The 20767-nt window shown below is 35.8% G+C and overlaps 1 protein-coding gene across 6 annotated transcripts in view; it reads right to left on the bottom strand.

Moving 5' to 3' along the window:
* NBEA (neurobeachin) overlaps positions 1–20767 on the bottom strand; it is a 527236-nt gene that overhangs the window by 336514 nt on the left and 169955 nt on the right. For 4 of the 6 annotated variants that reach the window (XM_064173040.1, XM_064173052.1, XM_064173047.1 and 1 more), the window contains 8 exons: positions 18657–18874; positions 17072–17225; positions 10230–10253; positions 7069–7249; positions 5868–6004; positions 4258–4365; positions 2371–2539; positions 929–1024 (listed from right to left, as the gene is read on the bottom strand). In XM_064173040.1, the coding sequence (XP_064029110.1) occupies positions 929–1024; positions 2371–2539; positions 4258–4365; positions 5868–6004; positions 7069–7249; positions 10230–10253; positions 17072–17225; positions 18657–18874 (1087 nt within the window). The remainder of the gene's footprint in view (positions 1–928; positions 1025–2370; positions 2540–4257; positions 4366–5867; positions 6005–7068; positions 7250–10229; positions 10254–17071; positions 17226–18656; positions 18875–20767) is intronic. The other 2 variants (XM_064173060.1, XM_064173070.1) reach the window with 1 other exon arrangement.

Raw genomic sequence — 20767 nt, 5'->3', positions numbered from 1 at the left:
AGAGCAGTCTATGATAAACATAATATGCACTATTACTAAAGCCAGAAGATAAATACTTCTGTTCTTCATAAACAGGATGCAATTTGAATTCTCTTAGGCTTTTTATAAATCAGTCTTTTCTTATGTATTGAGATTATTCAAAATTGTACCAAATGCATTTTCACCAGGTTAAATGTTTTCACCTATTCTACACTTCTGGATTCTGCATGCAAAAAAATGGGGAAATGTACATGCAAACTTGGTTATTGTTCCATTTAGGTAATCCTCTCTTTTTCAAGTCATGATCTCTGTAAAACATATTCCCTGCATTATTATTCCCTGCATCTGTTCAAACAAACAAACAAACAAAACAAAACAAATTAGGCCCAAAACATATAATAGTTGCTCGATCACAAAAGTGGTTCCCTTCAAGAAAAGCACAGCACAGCACATTAAATAACAGGCATAAAATAATTCACAATACATACAATATTGAAGGTTTACATACCATCAAAAAGGCGAGAAAAAAAGCGAGAAAGGAAGGCAAAAGAACAGGCAAGGGTATGGGGAAAGGGAATACTACAGAAGCACTACATAATTTGTGGTATGCAAATATGGTCCTGATTTTATTTTCATGGACTTAATACTGTAGCAGAATAACCACAAACCAAAACATTTACTATTTTCTATATCCATTCCCTCCTCGTGACTCTTTTTAAAATTTTATTTCATAATAGGTAAAAGTTGGTAAATGGTAGTAAAAGTGGGAAAGAGATTTCCTAGAGAAAGGTAGGCAGGAAGTTAAAGTTTTTAAGGTATCATCAGGTCTGATCTCCATGTAACCTGAGGCGTATACTTATTTATCAACAATTACATCACAGTTAGTTCTTGAATTACATTACATTAAATAAGAACACCCAAACAGGTTAGGAGATGATGTTTATATTACCTTTGTAAAATGAGTGGGCAAAGCTCTGCTCAGGAATTAACTTGGCAAGGAATCCATGGTTCAAACTTGGGTGAGGGATAGATGGTATGACCACAACTGTGGAGAAAATCATGGAATCAGATGTGAGCCAGCTAGTATTCATGTGTGGCCTGGTCCACTGTGGATCCATGACAGATATTCTATCTCATTGAAACATGCAAATATGGTATTATCAGTGAAAAAAATGCATTTCTAAAGGAAGAAAACAACTTCTGTATCAAGAGATAGGGAACAGCATACCTATTATTTGGGCACTTCAAGAGCAACATTAATGGGGAAAAAGAGACACAGAAAGAGGTATATATATATATACACATGCACACAGGCAAGACAATCATGGATGAAGTAGTTCACTGAAACTCGCAGTTTTCTTAGTGCAGAACCATTATATATAACCAGGAAAGCACACAAACTTATGATTTCTCATAACAATGTTCATGTAATATATTTAAAATGAAAAGCATACAAACACATAGACTTAAAACTGTATCTATAACTAGTAAAACATTCCAATGAGTAAGAAAATAATGACACAAATTGGAAGATAAATTCTATGCAGATGAAAATTAGCAACTCCATAAATGAAAGTAATAAAAAAATAAATACAAGAAAAAAATATATAAAGCACTTCATTGACAAAATCTGCTTTCAGCTCTTATCACAGGAGGCATAAGTTGAAATCAGTCCAATCAGACTTGAAAAAAACTACTGACCTGACAGTGTAAAATATTTGAAACAAAGCAGGGTACTGTCTGGATCCCTAATTTCTGACAGCTGCTGACAGCCAAACAGACTCCCTCCCTCTCAAGTTGAAGAACACAAGCTAGTAAACTACTAATAAAAATCACAAACAGTTCAGTCAAGGAACGCAATAGAAATGTTTCCTTTCTATCATAATGTTTCCATTGGCTTTTAAACACAAGCACTAACACAGCAGGACTTCAAGAAAGAACTCAGTCCTCCACCACTACTCTCAGAAATCTCACTCAAACAAAAATAGTTCACATGAGCTGTGTTTGCTGTTTATACTTTTCATAGGTTTAGGGGTGAAGATATCTGTTCTTCCTAACAACAGATTCAGGAAGTTGTGCTGGTCAACTGTCTTGTATTTTACAGCTCTAATTCCATCAGGCACCCTGTTTCTTTTTAATTACTCTCAAATTAAATAATGAAATGCATAAAAAAACAAGATGCAAATGGAAATTATTTATACTCTATAAGCAAATACATAGAATAACTGAAATCTGCCAATGTATGTTAAAGAACCAATTGATTATAGAGGAAGAACGTAACAAGTAATTTCCTAATAGGACTTTACCTACTCACTAAAAATACTTGGTAATAAAATCATTATATATAAAAAAAAAATTAAAAACTAATACATTTGAAGAAAACAAATGTACCTGTACTTGTTGGTGAATTTATTTCTTGTCTGATATTTCTACCTGCCTGGCTCCCAGACCTTGCAGTTTCTCTTTGTGGTTCTAGTATATCACGGTATTTGGAGACCATCAGAACGGAAATAAAGTAGACTACTGCCAAAGCTAAGAACTGAGCCTGTTTGCTGTCATCCTGTGTTGGAAAAAAAAGAACAGATCTAAAATATCAGACATTTCCATAGAGTTTTCACACAAGATCATTACCAGGATTAATAAATAATACCCTTCTGGAATATTTTCTCTGTTAATATAGTAGAAAATGGATTATGTAGAAGATTTAATGGATTTTCAGGGGAGTACTGTACACACAGTATGTATTAAGTACTGAATTTTTACAGTTAACTTGGCAACTACACAAATCTCTGGGGCTGTGGTGCCAATGGGCTTTACAAAACACAGGCTGGACTATGCTCTGAGAGTACTTTCAGGGCCTCCCAACAGTAAGGACTTTTGCTGCCCTAAGTATGAGACTCCGAAAGCTCCTGCCACAAGAAGGTAAGGGGTACAACTGATGAGAGAGGTAACTAAGCTTGCTGATGCTCTTCTAGTTAACAATGGACACATAGGCATTTCTAACAGCTTCTGGTAACATGTAAAAGCACAAGGGATATGACCATTGTTTTTCTTCCAGCAACAAATCCCAACCTGCACACTCTGCCTTCTCCCTTAACTGGGTTGTCAGCAGCAATGCCAGTTTTCCAGGGCTGTAATTAAGGAAATTAAGGAAAAAGGCCACACCTTTGTGTCTTTTCCTCACACTCCACATAGTCTGCTGTACTACAGTAACTACCAACTATGGCTTAGCTATTATGTTGATTGAACATTGTAGTTCAACTGAAATATCTGGGGTTTTAATTCTTACACGGTAAACCTCAACACGATAGAATTAAGACTTCAGACTTCAGACCCTATCTGCTCCTATAGTGGCTTCAGCATGTCTTACTTCCAGAAGTATGCATTTTCTATTAGAAATCCAGTGACTGTTTTCCATATTTAATTTGGCTGCAGGTCTTTGCAATTTTAGAAATTCTCTTATTAAGTTCTTTCATAGAAATGCCAGAAACAGTATTTCTCCCTTTCCTTTCTCCTCTAGTTAAGAAAAGTGTAGCAAACAGAAGACCTTGCTCTTCCAAGATGATCAGGTCATCCTGACATAATTGTTTAATTTGTATCAAGTTCTGCTTTATTTTTTTTTTAAAGCTATTTCTACCATCAGTCTTCACTTCAATCCATTCAAACTTGGGCTGGAGAAGTTTAAACATAATGGATCTAATTACATATAAACAATAATAATTTCTACTGTACTACTTCAAAATAAAACACAACACATTGTGATGCACCTTTATGCTAAAAGCTATTTCAGACAGATCTGAAAAAAACACAACAAGATTTTAATGTATCTTTTATATAGAGTATATGTACATATATGTTTGGTAGAGTTAAAATTGTCTTTAAAAATCAATTTGCTGAAGTTCTGTAGCATATATATGTGTGTGTGTATATATATATAATGATATATAAAATGATTCTTCCTCATATCCTAGTTGGACAACGAGCTAATAACTTTAGTTATACAGTTTTAATCAACATAGGTCACAAAAGATTTATTCTGGCTGTGATTACTTGCCCAGTATTAGATGAAGTCTGAGTGTTAAATACACTTAGCTACTAATATCAAATGGCTTACCAGTACGATTTTAAAGTGCAGAAAGTGGCTGGTAGTTACAAAGCCACTAGCAGACAGCATGCAGATAAGATACAAAGTGTAACCCATGAAGAGTATTTTCAACTCTGGTACAGAATATAAGCAATGATTTTGCCAAAGAAAGAATTACAGCACATAGTACTCACCACATCACGAAAAACAACTGCTCGTAGACGATTAATATCAACATCCTGAAGAAGCCTGTCGGGATCTTTTATAGGAGAAAGATTGCCAGGGACATTTTCAAGGGGAGCCTAAAAAAAAAAGCAGTGAGTTTTTTCCCTCCCTGCCAAGTATCAAAGCATTTCTGTTAGAACCTTGACTTTTTTTTGGATATTGCATCAACTTCAGATTGTTTTTACCACTGATATGATTCCGACATAATACTCAGACAAGGATTTTGAATTATTGTCTTAACACTAACTATTTAGATATAAATTGTTGGATCTTCCCAGTATCTCAGAAAAAAATGTATCTCTTCCCACAGATAATATTTTGCACACAAAAAATATTTCAGATAAGTTGTTTTATAGCACTGCAATAAATTATTTCTAATATGTATCTTAAAATTTCTGAGGATAAATATTTGTTTTAAATTCAGTTTATGTTCATTTTACTGAGACTTATTGCAGACTGCTTACTGAATAACTGCTATTATTATAAAAGCATAAAGTAGTACACTTATTAAAAAAAAAAAGGTATTACAAATCACAGAATCAGAAGCACTGCGGTTGGAAAAGATCTTTAAGAACATCAAATCCAACCATTACCTAAATCAACCAAGGCCACTACTACAACATACCTGTGAGCATCATATCTAGACATCTCTGAAATACATCCAGGGATGGTGACTGAAACACTTCCCTGGGCAGTCTGTTCCAGTATTTGCTAACCATTCTGGTATAGAAGTTTTGCCTAGTGTCTAAACTATACCTCCCCTGGCATAACTTGATGCCACTTCTTCTTGTCCTAAAGTCCCCTTCTACTGATTTGCTTTGCTCCGAATGTGAAAAAAGGTGGAGAAACGTAATGCTTTTGTGAGATTTAATGAAATAATATTGTGAAAGAAGCTATGTGAAAAAAGCCATTCAAGAAGACAAAATACTGAATTTAGTAATGAAAAATACAGTAACAAAATAAGGAATCCATTACATCATACAAAGTACTGTATTTTTTTACTCATGGGCAGCAATAAATCTTTGAGATTTTAGTTTGAAGTCTCCTAAAGTCTTAAAGCTACAAAGAAGTTTTTTAAAAAATCCAACAAAGCAAAACACAAATGGATTAATTAAACTGGAAAAACTGACATACAACAGAATCTTAAACAAGTTTCACTCCTAAAAAATCAGATAGAAAACACTGATGTCTAATACACACACAAAGTCTGCTGAAGTTACTGGGACTCAGACGTTCCACCACCAGAGATGGCATTGCAGGTTTTCATCAAAACTGCAAGTGCTCTGACAAATTAATAAAGCCATGCAGGTATATATGACAGATGTGAGTTTGGGGACTTGCTCTTTGCAGGAAACTAAGCAGAAGTGAAAAAGCCATTTAAAACTCCTCTGGTCATACTACTGTGTTAATGTTTTCCTGTTTCAAATAAACTCTCTCACATACTTTTACTTTAAACCAGATAATAACAAAAAAGCTACACTTTTGCCACATAATTTAGAAGGCAATTACAAGTATTTTCTGATCCTATAAAGCAGTAGTACAGATTTGTCATTCTGTTGACAAGGGAAGACTGGGTTACCTTGGCTCCTGCTGCTGCTGCTGCAGTCACACTCTGAAGAGCATCTTGAGTTTTACTGCCGATTAATGATGTTTTGTTCACTCTCTCTCTCTGCCTTTGACGACATTCTAGGCAGTTTCTCACAGCCACACAACAAACTAAAAAGAAGTTATGAAAATGATGCAAGTTGAAGTATTTTATCACTATTATAGTCAGAAAACAAATTAGCACTTTGGTATGTGAGTAAACACTTCCAAATAGTAAGTGTAACACAGTTCTCACATTAGAGGCAGTCAGTACTAAGAAACCATTATGATGACTTCAGTATTTAGTTGAACAACTAAATGTTTTGTACAAATGCTAGATCAGTATACTAAAATTTGAAAATTATTAGTCCTTGAATGGAACCTCTTGAACAAACCTTTTGAATGTTATAGACTGATTATCAATATCTGAAAGCACTTAACAACATGTAATAACATAGTAGGTGGCAATTTAGAATTTCATTAGAACTGATCATTGAGAATAAACCACAAGTGTTATATCAGGAGCAGTATAATTATCAATGACTTAATGAGTGGTGTGAATAATAACAGAACAAAATACAAGTACAGAATTTATCATTTGAGACAAGAAAAATTATGTGGGACGTAATATTAGTAAAACAACATCGTGCCAGATGACAGCCAAAACTTAGTTTTCACAAGGATAAGGGAATATCATTTGTGTAGAGTAGATGAAATCATTTATAATTTTTTTAATTTCCTAATTAATTGTATTAGCAAATAGCTTATAGCAAACAGTGAAGAGAGGTGCCAGACCATTACAATAAGGCCTACAGTGTTTGCACACTCATCCCCAGCTTTAATCTTACATAGCCTGTAAGTAGTCTTCCAAATCCATGGAGCAACGTGCTACATGCAGATAGGAAAGCAGTTTTATTAAAAATATATACAATTCCTTTTACTTATATTTCATATTTTAACTCCCCACGAATACATACAACTTGACATACATAAGAAAGAACAATTTCAGATGTGTCATTTCAACTTATTCTTGTGGCTAAATTGATTCAACCTTAAAACTGTAACAAACTAATAATAACAGGATTTTATCCCATCACAGTCAGTGTAAGTCCTTTCCTATATGTGTCACTGTTTGATCCATCTGTAGCTCATTGATCTGTAAGTAATTATTTAATACATACTGTCCGTCAACTTACCAAGCCTTAGGCACTGTCGCATTAGACCTCCAGAAGACATGTTTTTTTCAGCTTCAATCTCACTAAAATTCAGAGAACTGGCAAATACTAGTACATCAACCATTGCCATCAGACGGCTGAGAAAAGTTACTGCTGTCTCTGCTGACATTCCTTGAGTCACTTCAATATTTTCCAATTCAGTCTTTAAAAGGAGACAAATCAAACAGTTTGAACACAAGTGAAATATAAAGACAGCACATACAAATACCAATCTAAATTATTATGCTTAATAATAAATACATTGAAAATTTACTTAAAATACTCTCCTATTACTAACATTAACATAAATTGGAAGTGAAATTCAAAGCAAGACAGCATGGAGAGTGAAAAAAACTATTTATGTTTACATGCTGTAATAGATGAGAAAAAGTTTAATATAAATGAGAAAGTTATTAGCAATTAAATGAAGACAAAGTGTGGCCACACAGTAAAACAATAAATGGTATTTAAGGGTGCACTGTACTCCTGCATTCTTCCATGGCTTAGGCAAAGTGACAGGTAACAACAAGTAAAAGTAACTAGTCTGTACAGCTTTTATGCTCTTCTTAGATAAGCAAGTAAACGTGAGGAACAGAAGGCAAAAAAGCCCCATTTCCACAATTTGATTCTCCCTGGGAATGCCTGTACAATATAGGAAACTGAGAAAGTCCAATTCTCCTGGAGACTCCACAGAGAGGCTGTGGAGTCTCCTCCTCTGGAGACTTTCAAAACCCATGTGGATGCATTCCTACACAAACTACCCTAGGTGATCCTGCTTTGGCAGGGAGGTTGGACTCAATCTCTGGAGGTCACTTCCAACCTCTAAAGTTCTTTGATTCTGGGGACATCAGGATAGAGCCTACCTGTGCTTCCTCACAAAAGCAAGAGGAAGAATGTAAAAATGTCCTAAGTCACATAGTGTGTAGCTCATGTTTCTCAGAGAATGGCCACTTCTTTCTTAAAGTAGTCCTGGACTCTCCATAATAGCAATCCACAGAAAAATCCTGAATGAGGTCAATATTTCTGAAATCTAAAACAGGGTCCTGCTTTTCTTTAAAAAGATACTTAGATGTCCAGAGTCACATTTACATGCATTCAGTTGTTTAACAGTGCAGATAGGTGAGGAAACAGTAAGTGAAATATATATTTTTTCTAAAGTATGTGTTCAAATATTTTTACTCTGGGGCTAGAAGACATTGAAAATAGGATTTAGTACTTTTGTTGTGTCTATCTGCCTAAACACTATTTTTAAACTGATACATATGGCTGCGTCTTATTGATTGTCAACAGGATTGCAGATTGCAGGGTCTTCTGATGTGTTTGTTTATTCTTAATAATTTTCTTAGAATTAGCTGCAATAAAAATCCAAAATACATTTTGTGCTGTTAAGACTCTTTTCATCAAAAAAATACAAAAAAGGGGAAAAAAGCTTAATTTCCTTACTTCTAAAAAATTAGTATCCTCACTCATGAGTCACTTTTTAGGATATTTTCCATCTAAAATTATGTAAGTGCAAACTCTGCCAAACAGTATTAAGGAAAGAAAAATGTTTTGGAAAATGATGGATGTAATGTGGCATGTGTCAAGCACAATGATAGATACCACTTAATTTAATTTCTCTTAAGGATATTACACATCAATTACATGACTGCTTTGGGAAGCCTTGTCATCTGTCTGGTCTGCCCAGCAAGATCAGAAAATGGTAAGATGATGACTCTCAGAAGACTGCTTTCCAGTCATATCTTTAGCTGGGTCACCCCTGCTTAGTGTGTGCTGTGTTCCTACTCCTTGGTAAAAAGAGTTACTGGGTTTTTTTTATAATGGACTGGAAGACCATTTTGAAAGCACTCACAGAACAAAAATATATTTGCAAAAATCTATAGCCTTAAAAATCTGCTAGAAAAACTCAGAGGTGCTTATAGAAGTTTGAACTTTGAACTCATGCTTGAAATAACATCAGGCTTGCTAGCAGCAAATTCACTGCCTGCTGTTGATTTTTCTCAAGCTGCATCAATCAGAGTCTTAAACCTTGTCAAAATAGTTACCATCTTGTCTTTTTGAGCAACTTATGTAATTGTTTTATGTAACACTTCAGTGTGTTTTACCAAGCTTTGTTCAGACTTTAAAATGAAAAAAAAAACAACCAAACAAAAACCAAACAACAAACAACCCAGCCTTCTTTCTTTAGAAATATCCCTAAGACTCTGCTGGGTGAAATTAAACAAAAACCCCAAAACCTGGCAGTTTTTGACAATCAAACTTACCATCAACTATACCTGTTTAAAACAGCACGTTGATATCCTAATAACATTTAAAATGAGCTCCATTGTTGATCAAGCTGCGTTCAGGTTTTAGCAATATTAGAAAAGTGTAGCTCAAAAATTATTTAAAAATTGAGCTGATAACCATTTCATGGCAGTGAGAAGTCATCTCCCCTACAGTTAACATGTTCAGGGCTTAAAGAGAGGCAGCCTGCACCTTAGAACTTTGCTAACTGCAAGTCCTGCCTGACCAATCTGTTTGGTTTTTTTTTCACTACAGAGTTATTACAGTAGGGGACAAGTGAAGGACAATGGATGTCATGTGCCTGGACTTTGGCAAGGCCTTTAGCACAGCCCCCCACAAAATCTTTGTCTCTGAGATTGAGAGATATAGATTTGATGTTAGCTGGATAAGGAATTGCCTGGATGGTTACATCCAGAAAGTAACGATCAATGGCTTCATGTACGAATAGAGATGACAGAGATGGGTGATGTGAGGTGGTGGAGGCTCCATCCATGAAGATATTCAAGGCCAGGTTTGATGAGGTTTTGAGCAATCTAATCTAGTTGCAGATGCTTATTGCAGGGGAGTTGGATCTCTATCAGTCCCTTCCTACTCAATGCATTCTATGACTCTATATTCATAACTTAAATTAGGTCACAGACCTTCCTGCAATCAGTTCGATAGCTAAAAGTAAGTGCTACACTCGACAGTGCTTTAAGTTACTCAGGGAACAGATGTCAGATGTTTATGTTTACACTTTATATATTGCTATTTGCATCCTACCATATGATATAAGAAAGTAACAGTAATAAAAAAGCAAAATATTAAATTATAAAAAAAGAAGTTATTTTTGGAAATGCAAAAAAAAGGAAACTTACAGCAGCAGTACTAACCTTAGAACCCTGGACATGCAACAGACAAAACAGACAACAGATCACAACAATAAAAGAAAAAGAAAATTATTTAAGTTAACTAAAAATACAATGTAAAATTGAAACAAATTACTATCTTGGAACTTTACATTTTTAAAAATTTATAATTAGAACAGTAAAACTTTTCAGTTCAGCCTGAACATTTGAAAATAAAGACTTCTAAAATAGCTATGCACAAGGAAAACTGTAAATCTTGTATTATTATGAACTCCATGTAAACACTGATTCTTCCAAATCAATGTACATCTGACATAGCACAAGAGCAATTTTATGAAGCAGTGTAAACCAAAGTAATGTTTTCACTGATTACACAAAAATAAAATGAGTGTTTTACAGCAAGCCATTCAACTGAAATGTAATAAAGCTGTTTATCCTTGTATGAGGAAGCAAATGTTTAAAATGCATTGACAAAACAAATATAAATCACAGAAAGCAAACTGGGTCTTCACGCATAATGTTGCTTCCCTTGGAGCAACACAAGAGAGGCCATTATAAATATAACATTTGGGTGTGATTTCTTCAACCTAAACCAAGATAATCATAGATATTTGAACACTTTTGAGCCACATGAAAAAAAGCCTAAAGATTCACTAAACCCTTGGACTGAATAGTCTTCAAATTCAAATGTCCACAATTAAAAAGGTGCATTAAATTTTCATATTTTTGTTTTAGATAGGAGCACAATGGGCTATGGACTAATCCTTGAGTGTTCACTGGTTATATTTTAAAAATAGAGAAAGAAATGAATTTTGAATATTATATTGTTAATATTGCCATCAAAATAGTGGAAAACCGTAACTTAACAGAAACTAAAATAAGCTGAAATCAGCCTTCCTTTTGGAACAGAAAATACCAAGTTCAACCACTTTTTAAGTGCATTTTCCCATTCTGTAACTAGATGCACTTTGAGAATTAAACTGTGGCTACTATCTCTCCATTACACAGTTGAACATTTTTACATCAGTGTGCCAGTGTTGATTGTCAGAATTGTTACAGGTTGCATAGGACCTGTGGTATCACATGAAGTGTGACACAATAATGCCAAAGCTATATACAGGACATACAGGAAAATACCTCCTCTCGGCCTTTAATTCAGAGATTTATTACAGCTTCTTTAAATACTTAAGTTTTGTAGACAGTCATTCATGTAACACCAGCAGCCCTCAGATCACAGTTTGAGAGTGGCTGTTTAAAATGCTTCATGCAAGAATTGAGTATTGTGTTCAGTTCTGGGCTCCCCAGTTTAAAAGGGACGCTGAGATGCTTGAGCGTGTCCAGAGAAGGGCGACGAGGCTGGTGAGAGGCCTTGAGCACAAGCCCTATGAGGAGAGGCTGAGGGAGCTGGGGTTGTTTAGCCTGGAGAAGAGGAGGCTCAGGGGTGACCTTATTGCTGTCTACAACTACCTGAGGGGTGGTTGTGGCCAGGAGGAGGTTGCTCTCTTCTCTCAGGTGGCCAGCGCCAGAACAAGAGGACACAGCCTCAGGCTGCGCCAGGGGAGATTTAGGCTTGAGGTGAGGAGAAAGTTCTTCACTGAGAGAGTCATTGGACACTGGAATGGGCTGCCCGGGGAGGTGGTGGAGTCGCCGTCCCTGGGGCACTTCAAGGCAAGGTTGGACGTGGCACTTGGTGCCATGGTCTAGCCTTGAGCTCTGTGGTAAAGGGTTGGACTTGATTATCTGTGAGGTCTCTTCCAACCCTAATGATACTGTGATACTGTGTGATACTGTGTAATTAGAGACTTCATAGAGTAAGTGGAAGAGCAAACTAATTGCAAGGGGTCTGGAAAGTTACTTTCAATTATCACATATGCTTCAGCTCTTCAAATTTCTTTTGCCTTTCTCAATGTCCTCAGTCCTTGTCATGCTTGCTACCCTTATAGTGAGCAGTTACTACTTCAAATTCCTGGCTTGTACACCAACTATTTTATCTGGCAAACAGATGCTATTAACAGGAAGCATCTTTTGCAAACCTTTTTCCTTAGAGCTCCCCATATGTGCTTTTGTCATACTTGCACACTACCATCAGTACTCTATATTTTATGACCTCCCTATAACACTGATAGAGTTATCCAATATCCCCACTTTAATAAATAAAACATCACAATCAACAGTGGAGCACATCCCAGCTAATACTGTAAACCAACAAAGTAGGTTATATTTTTTGTTCATATCTGCATAATTTCAAATGTTTCACACATACATCTGAAATCAAAGGAAATACTAAAACACATGGCAATAGATTACTGTGAATTGCAGTAAGCTTTCCCCTATATTCCATACAAATGTGTAACCCTCACTGTACTAGAGTCACTCTCAGATTTCTCAGTACTTAGTTTTGATGGATAATACATTTTTTTTCTTTTGTTTTTCCTATTCCTATTTAAAGGTTCCTGTTCACAGCACTATTCAAATCATCCTATCCTGGAATAAAAAAGGCAAGACAAAAGGCAGACTCCTATTACAAGAACTTAATATTGAGAAAATTCCATAAGGAAGATTGTCTGTTCTACAGCAGACAAGTATTACGGAGTAATATTCTAGCCAGCCCAGAAGAATTGCCATTTCACTGCAAACCCTAACCATTCACAGTACTATTTTTTCAGCATGAGAGTGAGCACAAGACAGAATCTGTTGCACAGAAGAAAAAGGTCCTGCAATACCTTCAATATTGAGTCATTTTTCTAAATTTACCACTTTGTTCTTGTCTGCATATCATCTTAATTCAAGCATTTATTCTAATAATGGGAAATAGCTACAATGCATTTAAAAAATGAGAGACAATGAAACACATGCAGTAACAACTAACTCTATAGCAGATTGTTGAGAAGTAGCTTTTGCAACAGACAGCCCAGGATGAGAACTTGCTTGAACTCAGACTGAGACAGCGGAAGCAAGGAAACTGTAAATAGGCAGGACTGTGAAATTGATAAAAGAGTTGTGTGTTTCTGTCGGACATCTTCCCTATTAGAAAACAGGATTCAGCTCCAGGTTAACAATTGTTGCAGTCAATGGATCCCATAGGGATCTGGCTGACCAGCCACTAAATGTCTACATCAAAGAGAGATGAATTACTCACTTCTATTGAGCAGATCTCTACTGGCTAGAAATCTACTCCACACATAAATACTTCAGATGGATACCTGAATTTACCTTAATCCTTTCCTACGTTACATTCTGTTTCATCATCCCAAAAGTAAAGCAGTGAAATTACTTTTATTGTCTGTTCTATTGCCTTTTTGCTCTAATATTTCATTATTCCAGGTCAAAAAGCAAAATTAATTTTCAGAGGTAGATGTGACTATGTGTCCTATTCTACAAATACAACACATCAGGAAAAAATAAGTGAGAATGACTGTTAAAATTTCAATATGGGCATGAAGGTCTTCAGCAAAATATCTGACTCATCATTTTCAGAAGTGAAAAAGGAAGAAATCAAGTAAAATGAGCTTATATTTGTTGACCAACTGCATCTATGTATTGCACATGATCTACAAAATATGAGGGTTTTGACACCTCAGAAAAGCTTCAGAGAGATGAGGTCAGACTTTCAGTGACAGACTAAACAAGATGAAGACTCTCTGGATATAGAGAGACACACCCAGAGATACAACTGAATCCTACAGTCAAACTATATGGAGATGAATAAAGACATGATTAACCACTTAAATCATAGCATAAAAAGCAAGGCATACAGTGACTTTACACATATAAGTAGGCTTTAAAAAAGCACCAAAAATGAAGGCAAGAAGTGTTTCAAAAGTTACATAATTAGTTTGTCAGACTCAGTGCCACAGGCTATTATGGAAGCTAAAAGCTTACATAGCATAAAAAAGATCTAGAATAATTTTATCTGTCATGACTAAATGTGACAGCCTGGACACCTCCTCTAGCTGTCAAAACCCTAAATCCTGAACCAAAGTATCATTAGAGCGATCAATATGCTTGCTCGGACTTCTGTTTTGATGTAAGCTGCAAGCAGACACTGTTGGTGGCAGAATGGTAAACCCACCTGGCCCATGGGCTGACCCAGTAAGGCAGTTCAAGTACCATGGGAACAGCTTACTTCCATAACAATAGTGCAGAATTGTTTGACTGCATTTCTAACACTATACCTTGTTTAAATTGCAAAAATCACAAAACCACACAGAAACACAGGGTGGTTCAGGTTGGGATTCATGAGATGCAGTACAAAATCTAAACTGTATCCTGGGGGGGAAAAAAAATGCCACTAACTACCACTTGAAAAAAATCAATAAATGCTTTTTGATGGTGAGGGTGACCAAGAACTGGCACAGGTTGTTCAGAGTTGGCCGAGTCTCCATCCTTGGAAATACTCAAAAGATGTCTGGGTCAACCGGCTTTAGGTGCCCCTACTTGAGCATAAGAACTTACTCTGATGACCTCCAAAGATCCCTTCCATCCTCAACCATCTTGTGATTACTTGTATTGGTGCTGCCTTTCCTTGTGAGTTACCCTGGCAGAAAGTGTCACTAGAAGGTCTGCTGTAAGTGTATTATGCAGTGGAGACATTATATACATCTTTCACTTTCAGACCATTTTTTTTCTAATTAGCAGCTCTTGAAAGGAGGTGTTAAAGTCTCCTACAACCAACTCTAAGTATGAGATGACTTTGCCCTATCAAGACTGAGAAGAAATATAGTCCTAACCAGCTCTCTATCCACTTTCTCCACAGCAGTTGAAGGATGCAAAAGTGTAAGAAGTCTGAATCAGTATAAAATTGCTCTTCTTCATCATATAGGGATATTCAGAAGTGGTCTGATACCTCATGGGGCATCTGGTCCCCTCATAATTGTGACCTAGAAAAACATGGAGGGAAAGCACACTCTCTAAGGAGAAAAGATGTGCTGGACTCCATGTATCTGTCACACTGATGAATAAATCCACCTTTCTGCTTAGGTTTGTGGACAAGCAATGACAGAGCAAGAATGGAGCTGAATAGTAGGAATCACCTAGACAATTACTTCTCTCCAGCCTCCCTGTATAGCTCAGACAAAAGTAATCCTTTTTTTTTTAAATTTAATTTCACAAAGAAGGATTAATTCAGTTTGAAGCCAACTACTGATCTGTTAGTGAATTAGTTTATTTTATTATTTTTATTTTTTTATTTTAAACAGATGGCAAAATTAAGCATTTAAGTAAAACACACAGCCCCCATGTAGTGCGGAAATGGATGCATAACATATGAATTTGAAAATATAGTCTTTTCTACCAATGCAAGAAAATCACTGCTATTGTAGTAAGGCAGTATCAACAACTCCACAAATGGATATGTAATTTATAAAGCTGTAGCAACTATCTACCTACACATGCACACAGGTATTTATTATCCAGAATAAAAAAAAGAGAAATGATGAAATACAAAATTATTATTCCTTAAAATAGCTCTACAGTGTCATAAAACAGGCTAAGAGCTAAAACCTCTGATGATCATTCAGGGGAATAGCAGCCTAATCAATGCTGCCCATTTTATGTTTTTATATAAAAGGTAGTAAAGAAAACACATTAATTTTCAAGTGATGTCTGAAAGGTTTGTTTTAAAGACTATCTCTCAGTGTCCTATTATCTAAAGACTGAATTTCAAGATGGCTTGGTGTGCACTCTATCATAATTGTCAATATTTACAATAAAGCACTCAAAAAATCATTTATTCAGCAACCCAGAGGTCATTCTTGTGACTATGAACAACTGAAGCCTTTCTTGTGAGTTTTCTATTTTCACTTATAGCAAATATTTACCAAGTTGACACAGTGAAAATAACAGAGATGTACCATTTTATCATTAATTGCCTGGCTGAAAGTCATATCAATGTTTCCTGAAGTGTTAGTCCATACATTCATAAGTTTCAAACAGAATTGTGCTAACCAGGATTTTTTGCTAGCTAACTGGATGTAACAGTAGAGGCATAGTAAAGTAATCTTAGTCGCTGAATGGCTCAAAGAACTGATCTTTTTCTGCTAAACTACATTTGTGTTCTTCAGTGGCTACTGGCCATATTACTACAAAGAAGCTTCTTTGTTACTTTTGGGCATCGTTTGCTCCTGTTTCATAGACTGATATGAACTGCTTATAAGATGATTAAGATAAAACATTCAGTATGAAAGAAATAAAACAGATATATGGGCAGACAAGGTATCACATCCAAATACTGTAATAAGTATTGGCAATAATGCATTACTTATAGAATATTTCTTCCTTTTTCATGAAAGTATTCTATTAGCCTACTTTGCCTGCCTGAGCTTTGATCACCTAAGAACTTACAGCTTACTAAGAACATCAATGTGGCTAAAAGTAGAAGGCTATTTAAATACAAAATTAAAACAAAAAAAGGAAACAAAGGCCAGGACCTAGTGAAGAAATAAGTAAACAGAGTATGAGGGTATAACTTAGTATCATTTGGCATGCAAACAACTGGTGACCAGGCAAAATTTATTTACGAATGTCAATGACTAGCCATCATAAAGCATGTAATTTTCTTACAGTAATGACGACTTATAACCATGGTCCTAATGATCTTCTCTTTCAAACAGAGTACTATATATCTACAAAATATTAGTGCTACCTCTCTAATAAAAGTAGCATTACAGATGCAAGACATTATGAAGACATTGTATATGAAATCTTAATGCTTTTGAATATAAATAGATTTTTCTTTAAGAAACTATCAGCAGTGGAACAGGAATTCCTAAAGAAGAAATGTCAGCAGCAAATTGTTGTTTGTATTATTAACAATTTCTAATGTGACCACTAGGTGGAAATATTGTACTTACAGTTGGGGATGTGGCTGCTGACAACAACGGTAAAATTCCTCCACAAGCAATAATGATATTGTCGACCATCTGGGAAATGAGGTGTATTGTGTTGTGTACAAAAATAATATTTTCATTGCTATTGACAAAGTCCATCACAGATTTCGTGGAGTGACTGCAAGAACAAAAGAAATTATGGATTGAAAAGAAATGGTTAAAAAACCAAGTTTAGATAAATTTATTCTTTGTAACCAGACTATTACTTTTTCTTTGACACAATGGTAAAACTTTGCAAGCAATTTCTCAAAAAATATGAACAGGCCTAGTCAAATGAACAAATAGATTAATATCTATTTTCACAACAGGTTTAGTTTCAGATAACCAGGTGAGAACAATAGCTCATAACCATTTACTTTTACAGTTCTGTTGAAAGCACTTAGGATTGCTTTTCCAGCGTGAAAGTTTATGACTAAGAGTTCACCATAATAATCCAGTGCCATTTGAAGCACCCTTGGTAACATCTAATGATAACACTCACTAGTGTGTTAAAGAAGAAACATGACAATATGGTGATACCTTGACCCAACAATAATTTGCCAGTGATAAATGCTACTAAGATTAGCTGTAATCTCAGCAACTCCTAATTGGTGAAAGGTTGTCTCACAAAACGGTCATTCCCTCAAAATATAAAACACTGAAAATACTGAGGCAAACTCAAGTCTATAAGTATGTGGTTTTTTTCCCCAAAAGAATATTGTTAATAGCCAGCAAACAAAAATTAAAGGCTTCAACTGAAAATGTACAAGCTGAACGTCAATCTCTAACCATTACCTAAATACAAAGTACAAACTCCTCTCCCGTAATTGCCATAAAAGAATTATCAAAATTGTCTGTTTCCTAGTAACTATCACAGAAGAGCTCACTAAACTGGAAATTAAAGGCAATATAAATAGATCCTTGGCTGTAACTATGCTCAGGATTCTTGAAAATGAACTACTCTGTCCTGGCTATTAAACAGTGTCTCTTATACCTAAGGGGCCCATGACAACTAGAAGTTATTGGGGATCTCTGTTAAAGTGTACAAAAAAAAAACCCCAATAAATCACGTTGCTGTCATAAAATACAACATAACCACCAAAATTAACCACAGTCAGAAAGCAGCAAGCAAAAATAAAGACTGTCAACTAGAAAATCACTTCCTTAGAAAATGGTATAGGAAAGAGGTTTCATTTATATGATTTGCAGGCAGAGTAGCTCTTTTTTAATGGATCAGTTGAAGAAAATGGTCATTAGCAGACAGAAATCTTCCTCATGTCTGACACAGAAACAGCAGATTCTAAAACTAAACATAAGCTGAAAAAGCATCTCCCTTTAGTTAGGTATGTACAAGTTGTACAAGCCCTCAAGAGAACAAAAATAGTTAAGTGTGAAACAGAGACATTACAGGCTCGGAAGGGGTGAAAGGGGAAGGCGTAAGATATAGGAGGGCAGACAACACCAAATCTTTCCCTTCCTATTATCCCAGTAACATCCCTTCTCGATCCATTTAATTTTCCCTTGTTGATGGAAATACAACACAGGAGGTGAATAAGAAACCACCACTTACCTTCTCCAAACATGTACATCTGTTTCTAGTGCAAAAAGCAGGTCTGTCAGGAGCCGCTGGTGCATGGGAGACCATTTAAACTCTGGAATACGAAACATAGTTGTGCGTGGACCTGGACTAAACTGTCGTCGCTGCTCTTCTGTCATTGGCATTCCTCGAAATCCCAAGTCAACTCGTAAATCTCGGTCTTGCTGGGTGACAGACCGACCCTGCACCGCCTACAACAGCAAGAAATTCAAAAATCATATTCATAGACTCAACCAAGTCAGAAGAGACCTCCAAGATCATCCAGTCCAACCTATCACCTAGCCCTATCCAGTCAACAAGACCATGGCACTAAGTGCCTCATCCAGGCTTTTCTTGAACATCTCCAGGGACAGTGACTCTACCACTTCCCTGGGTAGCCCACCGCAATGGCAAATCACTCTCTCTGTCAAGAACTTCCTCCTGACATCCAGGCTACATCTCCCCCGGCACAACTTGAGACTGTGTCCCCTTGTTCTGTTGATTATTGCCTGGGAGAAGAGACCAACCTCCATCTGGCTATAGCCTCCCTTCAGGTAGTTGTAGACAGCAGTAAGATCACTCCTGAGTCTCCTCTTCTCACACAGTTCCTCATTTTCCAAAAGCAATTTATTTATCTGGTCTTTTTAACAGGATCATTAGATAGTCAGGTCTAGTCTCCCAAATCTCATTTTACCAATTTTCTCGCATTTTGTAATTGGTTAACAGTTTTATGAATCCTCAGGACATTCTTTAGATTCTCCCAACAAGTGGTGAATGTGAATATCATTCCCTTTCAATACCTAGCCACAACTATTTCCACTTGGTGATTAAAGGAAAAAAACACACATAAAGGATATTTTGAATAATACTGTGAAAGAAGAAGCAGTAAAGAACAAACATATTTGACTGAATTGACAGAAATATTCCTGCCAATGAAATTACTTATAACATGCAGCATTTCTGAAAGGAAAGTCTGGCCCTTGAAATTCACACCTTTGCTTAAACCTGGCAAAATAGAAAATATACTTGCTTTGCACATATTTACATCCTGATCTAAGGAAGCTGTTTAAAATCTGGACATTTAAAAGTAAACAGATATTGATGACACACTTGTGCTTGCAATGTGAAAATGGTCATATCACTGCAGTTGAACTGGAAAGCTTCTTATATCTTTAGTCTAATTTTGATCTTCTGTAGCCACTCTAAGAACAGAGCAGGATTCCCTCAGTCCATTTGACTTATTGGGATCAATATCGTTACTGTTATTTTCCTGTGTCTTTCTTAAAGTTATTTTTAAAACATTCTTTCCTTTTTCTCTTAGATATAGCTAAGATTTTAATTTTTTTTTTTCATGAATATTCTGCATAGGGCTTTCAATTCTACATTTGGTACTTACTAGTTGGGACCATAGGAGAGAGTTAATTTTATATTCTTACATATCTGATCTACTATTGAAAAAGGCACTAATGTTTCTTAGAAGCAAAAAGGAGTTCCCATCTCTGCTTTGTTGTGTTGCTTCTGCTCAGGCCATTTGAACAAAAGACAACTTATTTCTTACTGGTAAAGTAAGGATTGTTGAGAGTTAGAAGTAAGCAACTCCATCCACATACCACTGGTTCTCTTTTGAGTACTACAACAAGTAGTTGTCATGTCAGCAGCAGTTACTGTTTCACAACTGTACCAAAACTGAGGAGCTTTTTTTCCTAGCCAATAGTACTGCATTTGCAATAACAATCTTTAATGTGCATCACATAAACCAACATGAAACCCAAGGTATCGACATTTGGGTGGTTAGCCTTAAGCCTTTTTCAATCATATCAAAGAGATCAAATCTAATGTGGCAGTCTCCATGCACATTGCAACCAAAACATCACTCTTTACTCATGAAAACAATGATGCTTGATTTATGTTTTGTTTAATACATATGCCATCTCTCTCTTTTCTCTCTCTCTCTTTTTTTTTTTTTTTAATTTAAGGTTCACTTTATTTAAACAGAAAATATTTAACCATGGACAGCTCTCAGTTCACAGGGTACTTGGAAACACCCAAAGCAAAGGTTAGACGATGATAACTCTGGTACTTACACAGTTGATAATTAGTATCTT

This window comes from Pogoniulus pusillus, chromosome 3 (assembly GCF_015220805.1).
Source record: "Pogoniulus pusillus isolate bPogPus1 chromosome 3, bPogPus1.pri, whole genome shotgun sequence".
NCBI classification, from domain to species: Eukaryota; Metazoa; Chordata; class Aves; order Piciformes; family Lybiidae; genus Pogoniulus; species Pogoniulus pusillus.
This window is presented reverse-complemented; position numbering and strand designations above follow the sequence as displayed.